Raw genomic sequence first — 21914 nt, forward strand, 5'->3', positions numbered from 1 at the left:
CAAATTCGGTCTCTTGTGTGTTTTCTTTGTGTTATACAAACTAGATTATATTTTATAAACAAGCTCGTCATACAGTTTGCTTTTGCTGTTTGTTATTATGCTTTTTCTTTAATTATCTGAATATGGACAAGATTAGATTATCTTGCCGAGACATCTACAAGACTGTTGATCGGTTGTTCGTAAAGATGGATTGTTTAGCCTTTGATCACGATCAAACCGGACACACTCATTCAAAGAGAGGAGTAATGTGGGGAAAGCTTTATCGGCAATTAGACCTGTTTGTCTTGGGGTGACCTTTTTGGGGATCAGACAAAAGAAGGAAAACTTAGATGTGTATTGTAGATGTTTTGTGCGACCTGTTGCTGACATAGAACTAGTAAGGTGAACTCTGCCTTCAGAAAGACTTCTTGTTTTAATGTTGACATGTATTATCACTTTCATTTGTTTGTGCAGTTGTTAAATTTATTGGCATGTGCACTTGTAAATATACACACATTTTAATAGTGTTCAGGATATTGTCCTCGCGTGACATTAATACTATAGACCTTTCAAAAAGAAATGTTTCACCTGCACTGTTTTACGTGAAGGAAATATGCTTGGGCATGACAAGTGAGTGAGTGATATGGTTACTAGTATACGCCGCTTTAGCAATATTTCAGTAATATCACTGGGCTTCACACATTGTACCCATGTGGTGAATCGAACCCCGACCTTCAGCGAGACGAACGAACACTTTCAGCATTAGGCGGCCCCATCGAGTTCATTCCCATTATGACTACCCATCTGATAGAAAACCTGTTCCTGTTGAGGTTTTTGCTTACTAGCTCTCAACTCCATGAGATGTTCCAGCAAAACGTATATACACGTGTATAAAAAATATATAGCTGTACCAGGTTCACACAATATTTATTTAGCTTATTACATGGCTCACTGTTGTGGAATTCGAAGAGTTCAAGCATACATATATTCTGAATTATACGATATATCATAGTAAATGAATGATACGATATATCATAGTAATTGAATGATACGATATATCATAGTAAATGAATGATACGATATATCATAGTAAATGAATGATACGATATATCATAGTAAATGAATTATACGATAGATCATAGTAAATGAATTATGCGATATATCATAGTAAATGAATGAAGAAGTTATTGTGCTGTATAATGTTTGAACTACGAACACCACAAGCAACAAGGACTTTGTAAACAGCTCTACTTTGCTGATAGCCATGGTACATGTGCTTTAATATCGGGAGTCTCACAAACCGTGGTCGAGAAAAGTTCAACATTCCTTCTTCTATTCTACTTCTTCTCCTTCTTTTTCTTCTTCGGTACATTTACAAATGCTATTTTTCTAACCAGCAAGCAGCGTGGTGACGTCTGTCATCTCCGGAGGTGATTCTGCATATGGTTGAACATCCTTTTCCTGGGTGGTGCAGGTGCTCAATCCATTGTCCAGCTGGACAATTCGACACCCGTTCACTGCCTCGATACCCTTGATTACCTCCATTAATTCAAATATGTTAGTGTGCATAATTGGAAACACTGGACAAAAGTTGGGCAGTAGAAGCAGCAGCATATCACTGACATTGTCTAACTTCATCGTCACCCGCTAGACATAAATTATAAACGGTCTCTAGCGGGATCGAGTGATCAGACTCGCTGACTTGGTACAGACATGTCTTCGTATCTCATTTGCGGAGATAGATACCCATAGTGTCAGTCACTGTTATTGTCTGGTCCAGACAGCAGTATTTGAAAAGACCGGCGTCACATTGTACAAATATTGACGAGTGTGGCGTTGACAAACAAACAGGGGGGAAATGACCGATGAGATGACTAATTAATCTGCATCATGATCAAATTTATAGTTTAAAACATCGGAAATCTTTGTATGTCTTAAACGCCATCACAAACTCCGTAATGATGGCCCACAGAAATGAAATCGTCAAAGGACACTGTGTTCTTTAAAGAGTTGTCTCCCATTAGTGTACATAGTTTCAAACATCAACATCTGTCTGGGTGGTCAGGCTCGCTGACTTAATTGACACGTGTCATCGTTGCATAGATCGATACTAGTGTTGTTGATCGCTGAACTGTATGAACCTGGGGTGATTACTGACGGACCATAGAGCTGGAGGATGGCTGAGTGCGAGTTTATAACAAGAACAAACAAAAGGAAACAAGAGGTCATCTGCGACAAAGATTGTGGAGGGAGAGGTTATAAAGAAACTATGTACTCTTATGAAGAAGACTTTTTCAGTAATGAAAATTGGTAACTGTCTCAAACTAAGCATTGGTCTGGCAAATGATTGATAGTATGGGCACATACTGGGGTGGGATACTTACACACAAACATAGTGGTTCCTTGATCCTGTTGTTTGGCAGTCGAATGAATCCTGGACACTAGCGGAACTGGTGTTACCTGATATACAAATGATTCACGGAGAGCTGCATTCTCATACTTCAGAAACGTACGATGGCCGCGTGAAGAGACGGCTTGTATAAAAACAAAAGATCAGTCCAAGTTATTATAGACACTAATTCGCTAATGCAATGTAATTTAAATCATCCACTTTCAGTATTAACTGGTATACCTTGAGGTGACACATATACGTGAATGTTCTACACATTGAAACCGTTTCACGGTGTCCTTCAGAGTGTGTGTGTGAGTGAGAGAGTGAGTGAGTGAGTGAGTGAGTGAACGAGTGAGCATAGTTATACACCGCTATTATATTCCAGCAATATCGAGGCTGGGGACACCAGAAATGGGCTTTACACTGTGTAGAATCGAACCCTTGTCCTCGATGTGGCGTGCGCACGTTTTAACAGCAAGGTTACCCCACTGCCCTGAAGACAGTCTGCATTCTACGAATAAGACATACTGTAAGGAGTGTTTCAATAACTTGACATGTGGTTCCTATTGAACATTCAAATGTCACTGAACATTCTTTGTGTATAAAATAGTATGCCATATAAATGTTTTTTGACAAACATCATGAATGTATGTAACTCAAACCTGACTAAATTGTGAGCAGACCTTACAAATGTTATAAGTATATATGAACATTGTTCTCGGATTACCGAGTCCCATATTGGCGTCGCGGAAACACACCTAAGGGAAATAACTCGCTACATCCTGCACGTTCAACAGGAAGTTGATAGCACGGTCTAATTTGCAGAGACTCGAATACAGTACAGTTTTAGCGTGAGCAGACGAATGCTGCATTCGGTATGAACGATATAACTATGTATTCTTTCTTTATTGGCAACTGTATCAAAATATGATGTTGTTTTGGCTGTGATAAGGGTACTTTTGATGGCATGGCCTTCCGAAGGGCCAGCGTGCCGCGCCGCGTCTGTGGCCTCTTTCCGAAGGCGCAGACAAGAGCCATGCGACATTATACACGAAAACGAGTGAAATGATTCGGTCGATATTAGTACATTAATCATATGCAGTTACTTGGTACACAATGTAGAACCTACTTCACTCACGCACATATTTTTTAAACATATTCGTCACTCCTGATGTGTACAAGACGTTTCAAATGAACATAAGTCACATGGCTTTGCGTTAGTTTCGTACCCAAACTACGCCAAAGCCATTTGTACTCTGATTCAGTGATTGTTTTTGATATTCCGTTCACGTAGCGAAAGAGGTGTTTGCATTTCCACCGAGTTATGACGTTTACCTTTGTTATTTCCATCGACAATAGCACAGTAATTGGAGAATGACGAACCACATTTTCTGTCCCATTTTCCAAATTATGACCTTTCTAATCTTATCCTTATCTCTGTGATCTAACATCAGCTGCTGTTTTGTTGCATATGCTTTGTAAATCATTTGCATACACGGAATGTCTCCGCGATTTTCGTCTCAGCACCATTACCTTAGTAGTTTTTGTTCATATTTTTTCAAATACAGATGTATTTTAGTATTGTATTCAATGGCACAATGTCAAAATTAGTGTGAAATACCCTATTCTGAATTGGTATTCTTATTTCACCATGATTAAAACTGAAATTCAAATATTCATTGCAAAAGTAGTATAAACTAAGTTCAAATTTTACAACTTTAATTCCATCTTATTATTTAAACATTTGTATTAATTTTTGTGTGGTCTCTGAAACAAGAATGCATAGATATGTTTCAGGCATGTCCAGTTGCTGATGATTCTTTGACTGCCTTTAAGCTTACTCAATTCCAATTTCGTAGCTGATTTGACTTTACAATAATAACCTTCATTTTCCTGCTTTTTAGTATCCCCATGTTATGGGTTTTGGGTGCGTAAGATAAGAAAACTTTGTGAATTTAGTGGTAACGTGAACAACTAACTGAGGTCATGGGAGTTAACAGTTAAGCCTTACTGTTCAATTCAGCTCAGCTCAACCTGATAAGGGGGCTAGGATAATATAAAATAATATAAAATACACTCAAGAAGTTGCTATCCATAAAATTTGCCCTGTATTCCATCATACAGCTGGGATATTGCTGTTCAGGGTTCCCCTTGATGCAGGAAACCTACTTATATGACACATAAGCTACAAACACTGCATCGATTCTGATGCAATAAAATTACTAATCAAAACCAAACAATTCAATGCTATAGGTAATACATGTAACTAAACTGATTTCCGATTTCAAACTGATTTGAAAGTACACATGAAAATTCTTTAGAATTTAGACTTAGAGTCATACACCTAAAAAAAAAAGAAATGATTAGTTGAAAATCTATTGTCTTTGTAAATTGTTTGACCCCCATATTTGGATTTTGACCCCAGGGTTCCAGGCTGAGTGTGACGTTATACACCAAACAAACAAACAGTCTGTGTACTGTGGCCATCTAGGGTTGTACTATTCAAGAAATTAAAAGTCAGATCCTAAAACAGTTTTACTTGTGTTGTCAATGTGGAAGACAAGTTCTTGACACATTTTCTGTATAATTTTGTTTGGTCTGTGTCAGTGTTAATCTTCTTTGAATGTGGTTTTGACAGCTTCATTAGTTAAGATGAGTGTAATGTTGGCATGCATTTTGATTACAGTGAGCCCAGTTTCCTGGGTTGAAATAGTTAAAATATCAGCTTACCCTCAATCTCTGTCAATCAAACAATGATATTTCTTTCCATCCTAGAAGCTCTCGAGTCCTATGGTGTTGACTCATGACCCCTATTAACTTGTTATATCAAATATGTAAATTCACTAGTCCTTTCTATTTGTAAAGTAAAACATTTACTGCTAGGGAAGCATATGAACATTGTTCAACATGAGCAGAAAGTGTGAGGTTACCAGAGACATTTTCAGCAGTGGCAGTTGTGTTTGATGGTATATAACACTGGGGCATGCAGTGTGCCATGTGACTATTACTAATACTGTAAGTGTTTGTTTCGAACACTAGATAGAGAAATATGTTGAAAATTTGAAGGAATGGATCAAGTGCTTGATGTGAACAATAACATAAATATGTGACTGTAAAAATGTCATCTGTTAGTATGTCGAGCATTACACCCTTTTTACCATTGTTTCAACAATACCCTGATCATGTCGATAGGGCAACAGAACAGGGTTTCACATATGTTACCTGTGTTGGGGATTGAACTTTTGCCTTTGTCATGATGAGCTAATGCTTAACCAAGACAACAATCGCCCCTAAAAGTTTTGAAGTATAGAAATAGGTCTGCTACCTTCAGAGTTTTATAGACAAAGTGATGAATGTGATAGAATTAGAAACTAGACCAAGTAAATATTTGAACACAATCAGTCCAGTGATAATCTTACAGATTTTGCGCAAGCCACATGTGCAACAATGTCAAGATGCTAAACAGTTATTCTAAGCAGGATTCAGTAACTGCGGTATGGTATCACTACAGGAGCGCCACAAGGTTGTGTTATGTCACCAGTACCGTTCACTCTATACACCAATGACTGCACTAACATAGAAAATAACTAATGTATGATTACATATGTGCGACAATACACAGATAATGTAGCAGGGTTTTACATAGCTCCTCAAAACTGTGAGTCCTTGGGACTCAGTGCATATTTTTTATAGTTAATTTTCAAATTTGGGAGTTCATCAAATTCAGATATGCATGAAATCAATGATCATGGATGCTTCCCATTTGATATTGAGTTTGTTATATTATAGTTAGTTTCAGTGTTATTAGAATAATGATTGGAAACAGAATATATGATTCAGTATGATATAGCAATATCACCTGTATGTTATTTTGATTAAATATGAATGACCTTGAACTACAACATAATAAGACGAGAAAAAATGACAACACCCATTATTCAACATTGTAGGCCGGAAAAATGGGGAAATACATTATGAGTCCCATGACACTGTAGGCAGGTAAACGGGCAAGACAGTAGTTGCCTCAAAATGATTTATAAGTTTGAGGACCTAACTAACATATGATTCTTTTATCAAATGTATCACTTTTCACAGTGTCTGAAAACACTTATTAAATTCAAATGATTATATTATCAACAGGATTAGAGCTATGAACTATTTTTTGCAATGTTATTAAAAAAATCTTGGACACATGCTTAGACAATGGGTCCACATCAAAGTTGTCAAGGAGCAAATTAACGATGTTTCAAGAAAATAATTAAGCAAAGTGAATAAACTGAAGAATAAAATCAACAATAGTAGTCATAAAAATTGTCATAAAAACTTACTATTTCCATCTTTTTTTTAGCAATCGTGTGATGTAATTTGACATCTCAGCTTTCATTATGCTCCGACATGAATTTTAATGCTATAATGCATGCATGAAACATTTGTCACAGGTCATAACAAAGCATGATATGTCCACTAAGTTCCATAATATATGTGTAATAGATTGCTTTGCCTAACATGTTCAGAATAATGGGATTTTACCTCGAATATTTGTCCGAATATGAAAGTTTTAATTTACGAGCACAATATCCATTGCTATAATATGATTGCTTGCCATAGGTCACATGCACATTTTGACCAATCATGATCCTTATAGAAGACTGCGGAAAATAAGCGTCGTTAGGAACCAATCCTTATCCAATAAAACCACTTCTTACAACAGTGAAAATAAAAGGGTACTGTGATATTGTTGATGTTCAGTGTTCTCAAACAATACCCCCATCAAATGAATCGCCTCGTGATATTCATGCAAAGCCTTGAAAGCTGAGGTATTTCCCGCTCTTGCATCAACTTAGCGAATGGAAAGCCACTGAATTTGGGAAAGAGACAAATATTTTGTAAAATAATTTTCAAATATTGCATCCATAAGTACTCTCAGGATTTTAGTTTGGGGTCCTTCATCAAATTTGTACGTCCAATACGCAGGAATTCTGCGTCCCGTAAAACCCTGATGAAAATTATTTCGCATCATGGTCTTCAGAGAATCATTTGATTTTAAATGTGAAAAAGACAAATGAGCTGTGTATTAACTTCAGAAGTAACTTCCCAAGAGTATCACCTTTGTTTGTTAATGGTGAAGCATTTGAGAGAGTCACTCAATGCAAGTACCTGGGAACATTTATTAATAGCAGGTTAACATGGAATACCAATACTAATGCCCTGTGTAGTAAATGCCAACAACGCCTCCATCTAATGCGCAAACTGCCATCTTTTAAAGTTTCCCAATCTGTTATAATGTTGTTTTATACCATGTTTATTCAGAGTATACTCACTTTTTCTTCTCAGTGATGGTCGAATATCTTTAAGTCTTCCAGAAACAAATGAAGAGCTTAACAGAATAGTAGCATACAGCTAGTAAAATACCTGAGGTCACTTTCGATAATATTTCACTTCTTTTTGAGTGGCAAGTACTTTCAACGTCTGAAAAAAACGTTAATGACCCAGCACATTTTTTTATCAAGAGTGTAAGCTTCTACCATCTGGTCACCACTACACAGTACCAATCACCAAGACTAAAAGACCTCGAACATCTTTTGTACCTCAAAGTATTGCAATTTTAAACAAATGTTGCTTGGCCAGTTATCATCTTACTCATTTAATTTCTTTTTAAGCAAATATGTTTTTAGTAGTTTCATATGTTATGCTGTTATTCATCTGGGTTATTTCTCAAGCTCTGTGCTACAAAATGAATTCCTTTCAGGGTAATGAAGTATTATCTATGTCTCTGTTCTGAAGTAAGATGTTAAACCCCATTTCACCTCACCTGTAAGAGGATGTAAATGTTGCAGCAGTAGTCACCTCGATCAAGCTATGGTTCATTATCTGATCCTCACTTATAACTATTTCAGCATCAGATATTATTTAAAAAGATACTTTTTTCAGAAAACTATTTTTTTGACTTATATGTCTTTGTCTGTATTGTCTGAGGGTAAACTGTATGCAAATTTGATAGTTTGCATACTTCCACAATACTTTTGAAAGACAAAATTACAATCAGCTTGTGCCAAATACTTATTGTCATGTATGTGCAAATTCATATTGATAATCAGCCTTCTCAAATTACTTCAAGCAAAATAAATGTGTAATGGTAAAACCACTTTGCATAGCTTTCAAGCTGTTTACTTTGCTCAAAATTAACCAGTGTTTTTAGTGTCATTCAATAAAGGTATCAAGGACAACAAAGATCAATAATTGAGGACAAAGCAAAATGTAGTTCCTAACACCTGTTGCATTAATTGCACATGTTGGGCTCAAGGCAGTCACTTGCTGGCCAATGCATTGTTGATTGGTATTTGCCTCTTGTAATTTGCATATTAATTACAACATGGAATTCCCACTGTCTAGTAATCAGAGATGTATACATCCTAAACTCCTCATATTAACAGTTGTGTAAAATTTCAGGTTTGAATTTTGATATACCTGTTTATTGATTTTAGCCAGATTTTATTATATTATTAGCACAGGGAACTTCCCTGTTAAATAATTGACTATTACTTCAGTGTTTGAGTCTCTTTGTATTTGTGCAGATTTTATTTTGTACATCCAAGTCTTAAAAATGAAATGCCAAATTTAGACACAGACCGTTCTCCAAAGATCACTCATATCACTGGAATATTGCTTTGTGAGTTGTTAATCAACAGGCAGCTCTCATAATTTATGGTTTGCATTTTTAATCCAAGACTATCCCAAGTACCAGGTGTGTCATTACTGTACTTGTGTTAGTGAGATTTGACCAAATCATTCCTCCCACATCAACAAGGCGACAGGGCATGGTATAACCTATTCAGATAGATGTAAACCAAGCTGGATTTAGAATTGTTTCATTGTTAACTTTAAAATCAATCTGTTTCATGTTTATGTGGTACAGTCATGTAGTATACGAAATACTTTATACTGTGAAGGATTGAAATGGATGGCAAGGCCAGTAAAACATCAAATAGAGCTTATAAGAGACGCTGAGACAGGTAGAAGTAGGTTTATGTTGTAACAGGAATACCATTATTATTATTTCTTATTTCACATGATGTTCTAGGATAGAGTATACATTTCAATAGTCCAGAGATTGTTTTGACTTTCTAGATCTTTCAGCTGACAGGTTATTTTATCGGTCTCTCCTGCACTACTACATGAAACGTGCGGGTGTAGAATAGGTCTTCAGCAACCCATTCTTGCCTTAAAAGGTGACTAGGCTTGTTGTAAGACAGGATCGGATGGTCAGGCTGACTGGCTTGATTGACACACGTCATTGGTCTCCAATTGCGCAGATTGATGCTCATGTTGTTGATCACTGGACTGACTGGTCCAGACTTGATTAACGAAACTTGTCTTGTTAGTTTAGGTGTTGAAGAAAAGCTACATACCTTGTTTAGTAACTAATCAGTGATCTCTGTTTGTTTCAGGTGGTAATCAAGCACAACAAGAATCATGGACTCTAATACTCAGTATCAGTATGGGAGTATGGACACGGGGGAGACGGACAGTAAGAAACAGAAAATGGATGCTAATACGTGGAGTACAGCTGGATCTTATCCAGTACCACCACCCTACCCTTATTCTACTCAAAACACCAACACCAACACAGGTTACACAGCCCCCACCACCACAAGCTGGAGCACAGGCTACGGAGGGGCACAGCAGCAATCAGGGGCTGATTCCTATGGCTGGGGCAGTTATGCTGGCTATGGACAAGGATGGGGGACTGGACAAACAGGAACTAACAGTTGGACAGGGACGACTACTGGGCAGGACCAGAACACAGGTTATGGGGTAGACCCGAACCAGTACAGTCAATCCAGCTACAGTGGAGGATGGGGACAAGGATACAATTATAGCACTTCTACTGGTGTTGACTCTAATTATGGCTATGGTGACAACTCTGGCTATTATCGAGGGAATTGGAGAGGAGGTCAGCAGAATAAGCCGACTGGATTCAGTCAGAGAGGCGGCTATAGTCAAAATCAGGGTTATAGAACTAACTATGGTCAAACAGCAAGTGGGGGTACAACCTTTGGAAACAATGAGACTGCTCCACCACAAACAGGAAATGGAAATATTCAGAAGCCTTTCGGAAATGGAAATTCTGTTCAGGAACCCACTCCTGCTGCACCAGTTCCTGCTGTAAGCCAAGATACTGAAAGTGCACCAAGTCAGCAAGCAGCTGAAGACACAGCCCCAGTTTCAAATGAAGGGAAAACCCTCCTGGGTACTCCAGCAACTAGACCAAACCATGGCTACAGTGGTCCGGCCCCAGACATGATGGGGATGCCATTTGGCAATCAGAAACACTTCCCAGGCATGAGAGGGGGATATTTTGGTCAAGGTCCTTTCGGAGGATTCCGATTTGGAGATGGGCCAAGACCACGTGGAGGTTTTGGTGGTGGTGGTGGTTTTGATTGGTACAGGGGCAGAGGTGGAGGTCCTGGTCCTCATAGGGGAATGGGGATGGGGATGGGGATGCAGAGGCGGAGATGGGATCGTCCTCATCCATCAGAAAAGGATAAAACTCCAATACCTGAAAAACTTGAAAAACTGATCAAATATATCAAGTTGCAGAATTGCACTACTGTTGATGTTATTAATGTCATTGATCATTCTGTTGACACTTGCAAACATGGGCTGAGGATAGACTACAGAAATGATGTGAAGGTGAGAGCAGATGGTGGCGACAAGATGTCAGGACGATTGTACTTCAGTTCAGTCTTCCTTGCAAGAAGCATTGGTTACAAGAGAAGGGAAGTGAAGGAGGACTGCTACAAGCAAGCTGTTGAAATCCTCACAACCAAGACAGTGGAGGAGATCATGGCTTTAAAAGATGTTGGTCCAGAGGCAACACAAATGCAAATACTGGAGGAGTATGAAAAGAAGAAAATTGAGGTGCTGGCAGAAAATGTGAAACTCAATGAAGGTATTACACTGAAGTCCCGTGAAGAGAAACTAGTAGAGCTGATCGAGTATCTGAAGAGTGGCAAAAAATCTCCTCATGATATCATTGTTGAGTTGGATGATGCAATCATAAACTCAGGGTGTGGACTCGCTCGTGAATACAGTGATGAAGAATTTACATTGCCAGGTGGTGAAGTGTGGTATCGAGGAAGGTTTACCATCAATGACACCTTGATTGGTGGGGCTTCCGGAAAGACAAAAGAAATTGCAAAGCAGATTACGTATGAAAGAAGTATGAACATCTTGAGAAGAGTCCCAGTTTTTGTCATCGTGGAAGGTAGCACAATGGATGAACTCGATCCCAAGCTTCCATCTGCTCCAGCTTTTAATGCACTTGGAAACCATCATATTCCGTTACCAGATGATAGAACTGAAGAGAAGCTGGCCTACTTGATCAGCGATGCAATGGACATTTCACGAGCAACACCCCTAAGTGTAGAGATTGACAATACTGCACGAGAGTATGGCTTGACTGTCACAAATGTCTACAAACGGGGCCCCTCAGACCATACCAGATCAAGCATGTCATGTGAAGTTTACCTGGATAACATCTTCATTGCTGATGGTGAAGGCTTTAGAAGATTAGAGGCTGAGGAAACTGCATATAAGAACACCTTGAAGATCCTGTCCACCAGCTCGTCCGATGTTCTTTTTGCAGATGCCAAGCGATTGGTTCACTCTGAATTGATGAATATGCCATTGGTTTCAGAGGTGTGGATCAAAGGGTTCTACAAGATGATGCACTGGTCAAATTGGTCCAAAGTAAGAAACCTGAAGAAGGCTATCCTCGTCAAGGGGGATCCCGACTATACAGAGATTAAGAGGCCCAACAAAGACATCATTCTCTTTGAAAATCAGAAATCAGGATTTGACCGATTTGGAAGGGCGTATGACATTTTGCAGCTTAGTGCTACCAATAACTTCATGCTTCTCCAAGGAAAAACCACAAACTATGGTGACTTGTACAGGTATGTATTGATTTCTTTAAGGCTGATGGATAGTGTGGTAGCCTAATGGTTAATGTGTATCGTGCTAATGGCTCAGGTCATGCTTGCCATAAAAGGCGACTGTGCTTGTTGTACGAGGCGACTAACTGGATTGGTTGACTCGCTGTCTTGGTTGACACATGTCATTGGTTCACAACTGCGCAGATTGATGTTAATCACTGGATTGTCTGGTCCAGACTTGTTTACAGACCGTCGCCATATGGCTGGAATATTGGTGACTGTGACATAAAACGAAACTCACTCACTCACTCACTCACTAAAGGCTCAGGTTCAATTTCCCATGAGTGTTCTCATCAATATATAGCTGAAGCACTGCTAAAAGCAGCATAAAAGTAAAGTCACTCATTCCCCTTTAGGATACAATGTCTGAAGCCCAGTTATGGTGTACCCCATTGTGATATTGCTGGAAAATTGCTAAAAGTTGTGTAAAACTAAACTCAACTCTTTCTCTCAACTTGAAACGATATACTTTCTTGAATACCTCATTTTTAAAAGATTGAATCTGAGCTGAATTTGGATAGTAGTTAGAAAAGATGAAGACACTGTTGTCCACAGTTCATTTGGGACTACCAGTTTTGTAAATAATCTACTTGAACCAGTTTGCCCCACACGATTTTAACTTTTCTCAGACCTCAGGCTGCTTGTTGTTGGTGCCCAAACTTTTTTCTGGTAGTTGTCTATTTATGTTGTCTAAATGTTAAAAAATGGAACAAATCTGATTATTGCGTAAAGAAGATGATGTATATATATAATACTGTGTTGAGCTAAGTTCTTGTGTTTTGCTACTGTACAAACTTCCACTTTGAACTCTTTCAATTTCAGATGTCAGTTGTTCCTACAAGGTGAACTGATGTCCGAAGCTGTCTCCATGCATAATCTTGATGCTACCAACCGTGCTTCTGTTAAGCTGCTTTTCAAGTTATACTTGACTCAGACGACTATCAAGGTAAAGTTTGAAGTCTTCCCAACCAGACTGTTACAGTGGTTACTTACTTCATGACCCTCTGGTAAAACAGTATAACTAATTCATTGGTGTCCAGGTACGTCTTTGTCCATCTGGCATGTCGAGTTGAGCAGCATCACCTTGATATTCTTGTGTGCCAGTGATGGTGAAAATTTGTTTCCAGTGCCTCAAACTGCGAAGTGCACATACTTAAACTCTAATTTGAGACAGTGTTATTCAAGCAGATATAGATACACATTTGCACATTGGAAGTGGAAAAGCACCCGATAAATGCAAATGTGATTGATGAATATTCAATGCACACGGCACACTAGGTGATTGATTAGTTGAGTCATCTACCACTTCATCTACCGCCATGAAAAGGATGGGGTATTCTTTCTGATGTACAACAATCACTCTGAGTCATCGTGACATGTCATCCAGAGAATTTATAAACTCTTCAAGTGTGCTGTTCTTTGTGCAGTCATATACAAACGTCTTGTGTCATGTTTTAAAGTCTTTGAAGATTATTCCTGATCTTCTAGTGAGTTGGGTTACCCAGTTGGCCCATGTGCCTAGGGTTTATCTTTGCAGTGGAAGTCTGTGCCTTGTTTGGTAACAATTGTTGCAAATGTCGCAACCATGATCATGTTGTTACTATGTAATCTGTCTACTCCTGACTTGTGTGGGACCAGGATTTAAGCCTGGTTTAATCAGCAGTCCAAATGAGACAATACCCAACACGATCATGCATGATTTGTTGTTAACCCGCCTGTTGGTTGAAGGCCAGTATTCTTTGAGTGGGGGATCCATGTTGAACTGTTGGCATGGCATCTCAAATTGACTTTCTCTGTAAACCTGATAATACTGGTATTAATTTCATCTCATCTCATTCATTTGAGGCATGGTCATCTATGATGCCGCTATTCACTTCATTGAGTAGAAAGACCCTCCAGAAACCTATGATTGTGGGTTTGATCACTGGTTCACCCAAATTATGTTTCTTGATTTGTCAACACTCTTGCTTGTAGGTGTCATCAAAGGGGAAAACCCTGTTACCTGCCTCACTTTGGGCTTTACCCACATTAAGCTGAAACGCACTGATATAACTGGAATACTGTTAAAAGTGGCGTTTAAACCAACTCGCTCGCTCACTCACTCATTCACCAGACAAGACAGTAATTCTAATTCTAGCTAGAGTTACCCCCCTTGGTTTCTCACGGGAAGTGAACAGTCAAGATCGAAGACGTACATGTACAATAATTCCTACATGATAAACCTCGGAGAAAGGCCGACCCCTACCCAATGAACAACAAAGACAACATACAGGTATACCTGATAACTTACATGGCTGGCAATATTTTGAATCCCAAGCTACACCAGCAATGCCTGATTTTCCTAACACTGGAAGACAACTTTCCATTCCAAGCAGTTTGGATAGCCTAGAGGTTAAAGCGTTTGCTTTATACGCTGAAGACCCAGGTTTTATCCCCCAAATTGGTGCTTTGAATGAAGCACATTTCTGGTGTGCCCGCCGTGAATTTGCTTGAATATTGCTAAAAGCGGCTTTGAAAGATACTCCCTCAATCCACACTCCAAGCCATGTTATTGCACTAACAGCAGACATGGCTTGTGATACTCGTGATTTTGAGCTGAGGGTTCGCTTGGCATCAGTTTCTGTTCAAAGAACATTTGACAAGAATCAACTGACCAGACATGAGAGAATAATGTGTGAGAAATCAGTCCGGATTCTGGACTTCTGGTCATGGTCCATGATGTTTGCAATCAAGAGTGACGGATGTGGATCTGTCAGATTTTCTGGATTAATCAGATTTAACTTTGTGTGAAATGAATACAATTAATTGAGGACTGTAGATTTGATCCAATACTGAAAGATTTGAATTATTTTAAGTAAGGAAGTTATGCAAAATCAATAGGAGAAAGTTATTTACTGACAAAATATTTCCTTGTGATGGAATGCTATACTGTATTACAGTAATTTAAACTCGAAAGAAAATGTAGGGGATATTCATTTTTTTTAATTTACAATTAAAAATTGTTAGGAGATTTATCAAAGTCAATGTTGATATGGTATTATTGAATGTTTTGAGAGAGCATCACCATTTGCACTTCCTCATAACCATAGTTATTTCGAATGTAGTCCCTTTTGAAAGATGATTGGTGTGTGGCATGTAATTTGTATGTATATGATTTTTATTTTAAAACAAACGACTAGAAACAAGCACTAACAAATGTGTAATGCAAGATGAGTGTCAAAATTAATGTTAATTAAAGTGATTTCTCGACCTTCTACAAAAAGCGTCAAAATCCAGAATGGGACCCATGCATGTGTATGGAGCTGCTGCATTGTGCACGTGCATATCATGTGTTGTGTTTAGGGGTGGAAGTAGAGGGAAAGGGTGGTGTGTTCATAAGATGTCTGTCCTTGAAACGTTTGTCAAGGTTTACACTTCCTATCCAAATTGAAAGTTCATTATCCCCTACTTTTTTTTTGAAGAGTATATATCAGATATATCATGCAACAGCAAGAATGGTTCTCGCTGGGGACAAAAATTGTAGTTTAATGAATATAGTTTTTGTGGAAAGTTAAACAGTTACAACAAACTTAAAAAAATTGTGGTACAGATATATTTTTTGTGCATTGGCATCCCGAAAGGACTTTGAATAGCAAACAACCTTCATAACAGGTCACTAATTTTAGAATTTTAAAATAACCATGGTTTGTTACATGCATTTAGATTCAAGTATATATGTTACTTCAATCAGTTTGTTATAACAGAATAGGGATATCTACAAATTTAAAAAAAAAAATGTTGTGTTTGTCATCACACGCTGCCTTATTTTTGCCAGAATGTGGGGCAGTGGGGTAGCCAAGTGATAAAAAGTGTTCGCTTGTCATGCTGAAGACCTGGGTTTGAGTCCCCACCTGGGAACAATGTGTGAAACCCATTTCTCATGTGTCCCACCATGATAATTCGATATGAAACTATGCTCACTCTGTCACTCTCCCAAAACATTTTAAGGCTCTAGCATTAACAGAGACAGAGGAGGGCTTTTGGACAAAAAGATAGTCCACACAATGTTTTCATGCACTGTTTTAAGTGAGTAGGAAAATTGCCCGACCAAAGCATCCATAAATGAAGCAGTTGTGAAAATGGCTGACTGCGGTACATGATTTAACCATATTCTTTACCTTCATCGGAAACTGTTAAAAATGAATAAATCATGAAAGAGAATCGTTGAAGTACAATATATTCACTATAATTCATCTCAAAAGTATGTGATGATTTAAACATCAAATAAAGTCGATTTTTATAAGAACAACATTTTTCTTGTCACAGGTGTGCACTTCTTCCGGGCTTGTGTTTCCCGTTAAATTTACTTCTCAAATTTTAATTAGTTAAAATTTAGATGAGCCAGTAAACCATAATGAACTGCAGACCAGTACCCTGTTACTAGAGCTGGGACGATGCACCAATGCATTGTGATACACTTAAGTTGGATACTACTATACAAAATGATACACAACAATTGAACTTTTAAAACTTAAAATTAAAGTACTTATTTAGAGAAAGATATGATAGGTTTATGTGTTTATTTATAAGAATAGTGTTTGTTATACACAAAAACCTTGAAATAAATCAATAAATATTTTAATTCTGTGTCATTCTTTCAATGTGTGTGTATCGTGATACGTATTGTATTGCAGGTAAAATCTTGTGATAATTGTTGCATCATGACAATAGTGTATTGTCCCAGCAGTACCTGATGCACTGGTCTTAAGTTTAATGTTTGGATATTGCCCTATCCACACTAACAACCATCCATGACTTCAGAGATACAGTCTAGTAGGTTGGACTGTGTTTGGAATTTTCATTTGAAAAGTAATTTTAAAGTATTTATTAATTTAAGAAGAAATTTATGTATAGAAATTAAAATTGTTTTGTTAATTTGATTATTTGAATATGATTATTAAAACCTAAGTGTTTCCAAGTTTGCCACATCTTTTTTAATTACTTGTGATGATGAACAATGCAATTCAGCATTATTTAAATGCATTGTTTTTTTAAGCTTACTTAATTGCTGTATTCAAACATTTCAGGGTTCTTTTCATAGGTACAACAATCTGCCAAATATGTTTGAGACTGCTGGGAAAACTAAGCTTTCTTGACCAAACTAATTGTCACTAGACTCGATTTTCAGACTGTTGGGCAAGGTCACAGCCTGATACAAGTTCTATAGGACCATGTACATGATGTACTGACTGACAACATAGTTAAGTTGTGCAAATGTTCTCTTGTTTGGATTCATGTTATAAATGAGCTGTATCTCATAGATTGCTTTCATTGTATACCTGTATGAATGATTATCAATGATTTGATAAATTATTATTATTGTCAGTGTATTGTCTCTTCACAGATCGTCCCCCTAGATCAGCCATCGATTTGGCACACATTTGAGTCCATCAAGGCTTTAGCTGACAAGATGAAAGCAGAGAGTGGGGACACTGACACAGATGACATTGTGTATGTGGATGACTATGTCCCCAAGCAGCCCGAAAAGGAGGATCTGGTACCACTCAAAGAGGATGCAAAGGGCAGTGCTGTAGGCAGTCCTGATGCTCTTTCATCAGCAAACAATGATGCAGGCCTGGGTGGTAGTGACAACACTTCAGCTGTTGCAGATGAGGCACAGAGTGATGCAAACGAGGGAGAAAGCGTGCCTGGAGATGCTGCTGCTTCCCCAGACACCCCGGACAATGACACTGCTAAAGATGCTGATGGTAACCCCGCTCCTCCACCGAAAATTCCAGTTAACAAGTGGGTTAAAGTCATCTTGGACAAGATGATAGAGGAATATGCCAACACAGAAACTATGGATGAACTTATCTTTGGCCCAGGGCTTCCTGAAAACGAAACCAAACATGTCAAGGTTAGGGTGGCCAGCTTGAAGCAGTACTTCTATTGCAAGAAAACGAAGGAGGGGGATGATATAACTGTTCTCTATCAAAAACATTCACCTGAGAAGGTTGTAGAAATCTTGAACAAAAGTAATGGAGAAAATGGTGGTTATTCGTTTGTCGAAAAGGATGCACTACCAAAGTATGATGAGTTCATAGATTTCGTACGATCTGGAAGAAACAAGCCCATAAGATTGAAACCAGGTGAAACACCAGAGAATCTGGCAGGGCCTGATGGTCCAAGAAGGTTTTTGAAAAGGAGAAGATTTCGTAAGCAAGACATTCTGCGTGCCCAGCATTACCAGCAGCAGAGGAAATGAGAGACGTTAAGAGCATCAGATTTTTTGACAATAGGCAGCAATCATGTGTGGAATGAAACTAAAGATGGAAAATGCATGGCCTGGAACATCCGATTGTCCATAGAAATTTGGGGTTTAAAGTCACTGACAATGCTGACTGCACGTCATGGTGCACAACATTGAAGATGCATCAATCAGAAATACTTTCAAGCCTGATTCGTCATGTGACCCAGATGTTTTAATGTGTGTTACTTTATATTATACAATTAGTATGTTATGGTGTACAGTTTGTACTGTTGGTTTTCTGTCATTCATTGCATCCTGAGCAGGAGATGGCTTTATAAAAAAAAATAACCAGAAAAGAGAATATTAGAGCTCTTCATGTATGAAACTAACACCGTAATAGAATGCAGTGTATATTTTGTATTTGAGCCTCTAAAAGACATTGCCTTTTATCAAAAATGATGCTGACTAAGATTATGTGGGAGAACCTCAAGACTTGATGTCCATGAAATGCTTGGGCACAGTAGTTTCTGTTCGGTAAATGTAGATTTGTAGTTCACAGGTTAACACATAATTGATAAAAAGTGTTCATGTTTTTTCCTATAGTTATTAATTCGCTTATGATGATTGTTTTATATGATTGATATAGCAAGAATTATATTTTGGATTTAAGGAAATTTCATTTTGATGACTGACTCACTCCAGCATGTGACCCTTCCTTCACATGCTGCGATGGAGGTATGTTGAAAGATGTTTTGGGTGTTATTTTCCTAGTGTACTGTGCATTTGGCATTTTTTATGTTTATATTACCTGTGCTGGGAGCATACTTTTCATTCATTCACTCTTTTCCCTCATTTTTGTGTTGGTAGTTCTTGAAATGTCTTTAATCCAGGTTTTAAGTTTCATTGTCATCACCAGTGTCTTAAGTAGTGGTCCAGTCATTCAAAATGAAAGATCTTTAACTAATCAGATGACTGGAGTTCTAAAATGCCACTAATCAGATTGATCTGTAATCAGGTTAGCTTCAGCTAAAGAATTTTGCTTGATTAGGATTTCTATTCTGTCATAGACCTTAGAGACTAAAGTCTATGTATGTAAGGTTGATATTACAGTGGAAAATATTTTGAGTTAGTCACTCTTTGACCCTGTGACACATGTAATGATGTTGACATTTGGAGTAGCTTTTGTGCTATTATTGACTGTGAAAGTATTTCAAAATGAAATATGTTCATCTTCACTGGTTTTTGTTGTTGTTTTTTGGTAGTGTTGATGTATCAGTAGCTTATCTAATCAATTTTTGCTTGGGATATTATTCAAGAACCAAGGAATTTACTGGGAGGTACTGAATGAACTCATTACACTTACTTTAGAAAATTTGTATTAATTATTGCCACCTTGGTGACATCTTGAAGTGCTTCTTTCTTTGTAGACGTAAGGTGAATGGTTGATGAAAAAAATCCAATTATTTATTGCCAATGGTCCAAACATTTATGATAAAGTAACCTCCACAATTTTAGGACATTTCTGGAGGGAGGAAATATGTCTTTGTGTTTCACCTGTACCCTAGTAAAAGTTTGAGTAAGTATCATTTGAAGGTACTTGTGCACTCTATTGGATTCTTTTGTTACAAAATGTTAAATTCTGTCAGCACAAGACCTACAATGCAATAAAATATTTCATTAAAGCATGTTGTTTATGTTGCATCAGAGCCTGTGGGACATTCTTGGGATAGGTAGCATCTCAATATGCCAGCTGTTTCAGCTATTGTTGCTGCTGTGGCATTGGAGTAGCCTTGTGGTTCATTGGGCCCAGAGCCATGGTCGATTTTCTAACACATACACACTGTGTCAAGGTCATTTCAGATGCCCCTTGCAGTGTTATGTCGGGAACAATGCTGTAACAGTCTTCAGAACATACACTCATGGTCAAAAGTATTTGCATATACCTGAGATGTATTATTATTGAAGGGTGTTTTGGAAATGTAAATAGGTGAATATTGGAATGTTGCCTGCATCACACACATGACATGTTGACTCTTAATATTTGTTGCCAAGTCCTGACCCATAAAGCAGCTACATTGTCATTTCATTCTTTTAGAATGTTAGTGCAGAGAATTTCTCATTTATCAAATATGTTATCACTCAAAAGCTATTACATTTTCCACTTATATGTTTAGGTAATTGATGTTCAAGTAATTGATATTGAAGATGTTACTATTTAAAGTCATTCTACAAATGTTTCAGCCTTTGAGTACACAGCTTCAGACTGCCATATGTTCCATGCCCAGTTGCTTTGTCACTGCTTCCATGGTCTCCAGAGAGCAGTGGATGGTAGGATAACCACATGGTTACAGCATTCACTCATCACACTGAGGCTCCACCTAGGTACACTGTATGGATCTCATTGCTGGTGTTTCCCTTTGTGTTATGGCTGGAATATTGCTAATAGTGGCAAAAAACCCAACATGTTATTTGCCCAGATCTGAGATCCAACGGTCAACCTCTATGAACCATTCTCCAGATCAATCTCAAATCCTCAGGCCAGAGATCATTCATATTCCGTGCTCCTCTCTATAACTTCTTCCTTTAGGTTTCAGAACCTCTCCATCTTTAGCTATCTTCAAGTCCAAACTTAAAACTCATCTCTTCTCCAAGTACTGCCCTTGAAACGTTTGCTTTGAGCAACTGCAGCGGACAGAAAATAGCGCAAAACAAATACTCTGATTATTATTATGACATAAATGCTAATGGGGGAAGTGGGGTAGCCTAATGGTTAAAGAGTTCGCTTGTCACACTGAAGACCCAGGTTCGACTCCCCTGATGGATACAACGTGTGAAGTCCGTTTCTGGTGCCCCTCTGCCTTGTTACAGCTTGAAAATTGCTATGCGCGGCGTAAAACTTTACTCACTCACTAGTGATCACAACATGTTTCAACAGGTAGAGCTAGTGTGCTGCTGTGGTTGACAGTCACGGGTTTTGCAGTTTCAAACACGGAAAGGACAAACGCTAACACGAAGCGGATCTGGGCGTTTGCCGTCGTTCATAGACAGCTTGCAAAGTCCAATGGATGTTGTTGAATTACGATTACCTTCAAATGAATATGTGTAGTCTATAATGTTTTCAATATTTAACCCAGGGACCGCAATGGACTCATGGATTGGAGCTTATGACACCTTCCCCTGGACCTGTATTCCATATTTCAGATTTAACTCAGGTGTCAATGAGGACGTATGGATTGGTGGCAATGACACCTTCAGATAAAAATGTGTTCCCTATTGAACGTTTAACCCATGTGTCATTGGGAACGTAAGCTTTGGT

General features: G+C 38.2%; 1 protein-coding gene across 1 annotated transcript; it reads left to right on the forward strand.

The window, feature by feature from the left end:
- The first annotated feature begins 3148 nt into the window (after positions 1-3148).
- On the forward strand, positions 3149-20280 carry LOC137297711 (uncharacterized). Its single transcript, XM_067829637.1, has 4 exons — positions 3149-3246; positions 9820-12330; positions 13192-13315; positions 17753-20280. The coding sequence occupies exons 2-4, from the start codon at positions 9845-9847 to the stop codon at positions 18611-18613; spliced, it is 3471 nt and encodes a 1156-aa protein (XP_067685738.1). The 5' UTR covers positions 3149-3246; positions 9820-9844; the 3' UTR covers positions 18614-20280.
- The last annotated feature ends 1634 nt before the right edge of the window (positions 20281-21914 follow it).

The sequence above is a fragment of the Haliotis asinina genome, chromosome 10 (assembly GCF_037392515.1).
Source record: "Haliotis asinina isolate JCU_RB_2024 chromosome 10, JCU_Hal_asi_v2, whole genome shotgun sequence".
In the NCBI taxonomy this organism is placed as follows: Eukaryota; Metazoa; Mollusca; class Gastropoda; order Lepetellida; family Haliotidae; genus Haliotis; species Haliotis asinina.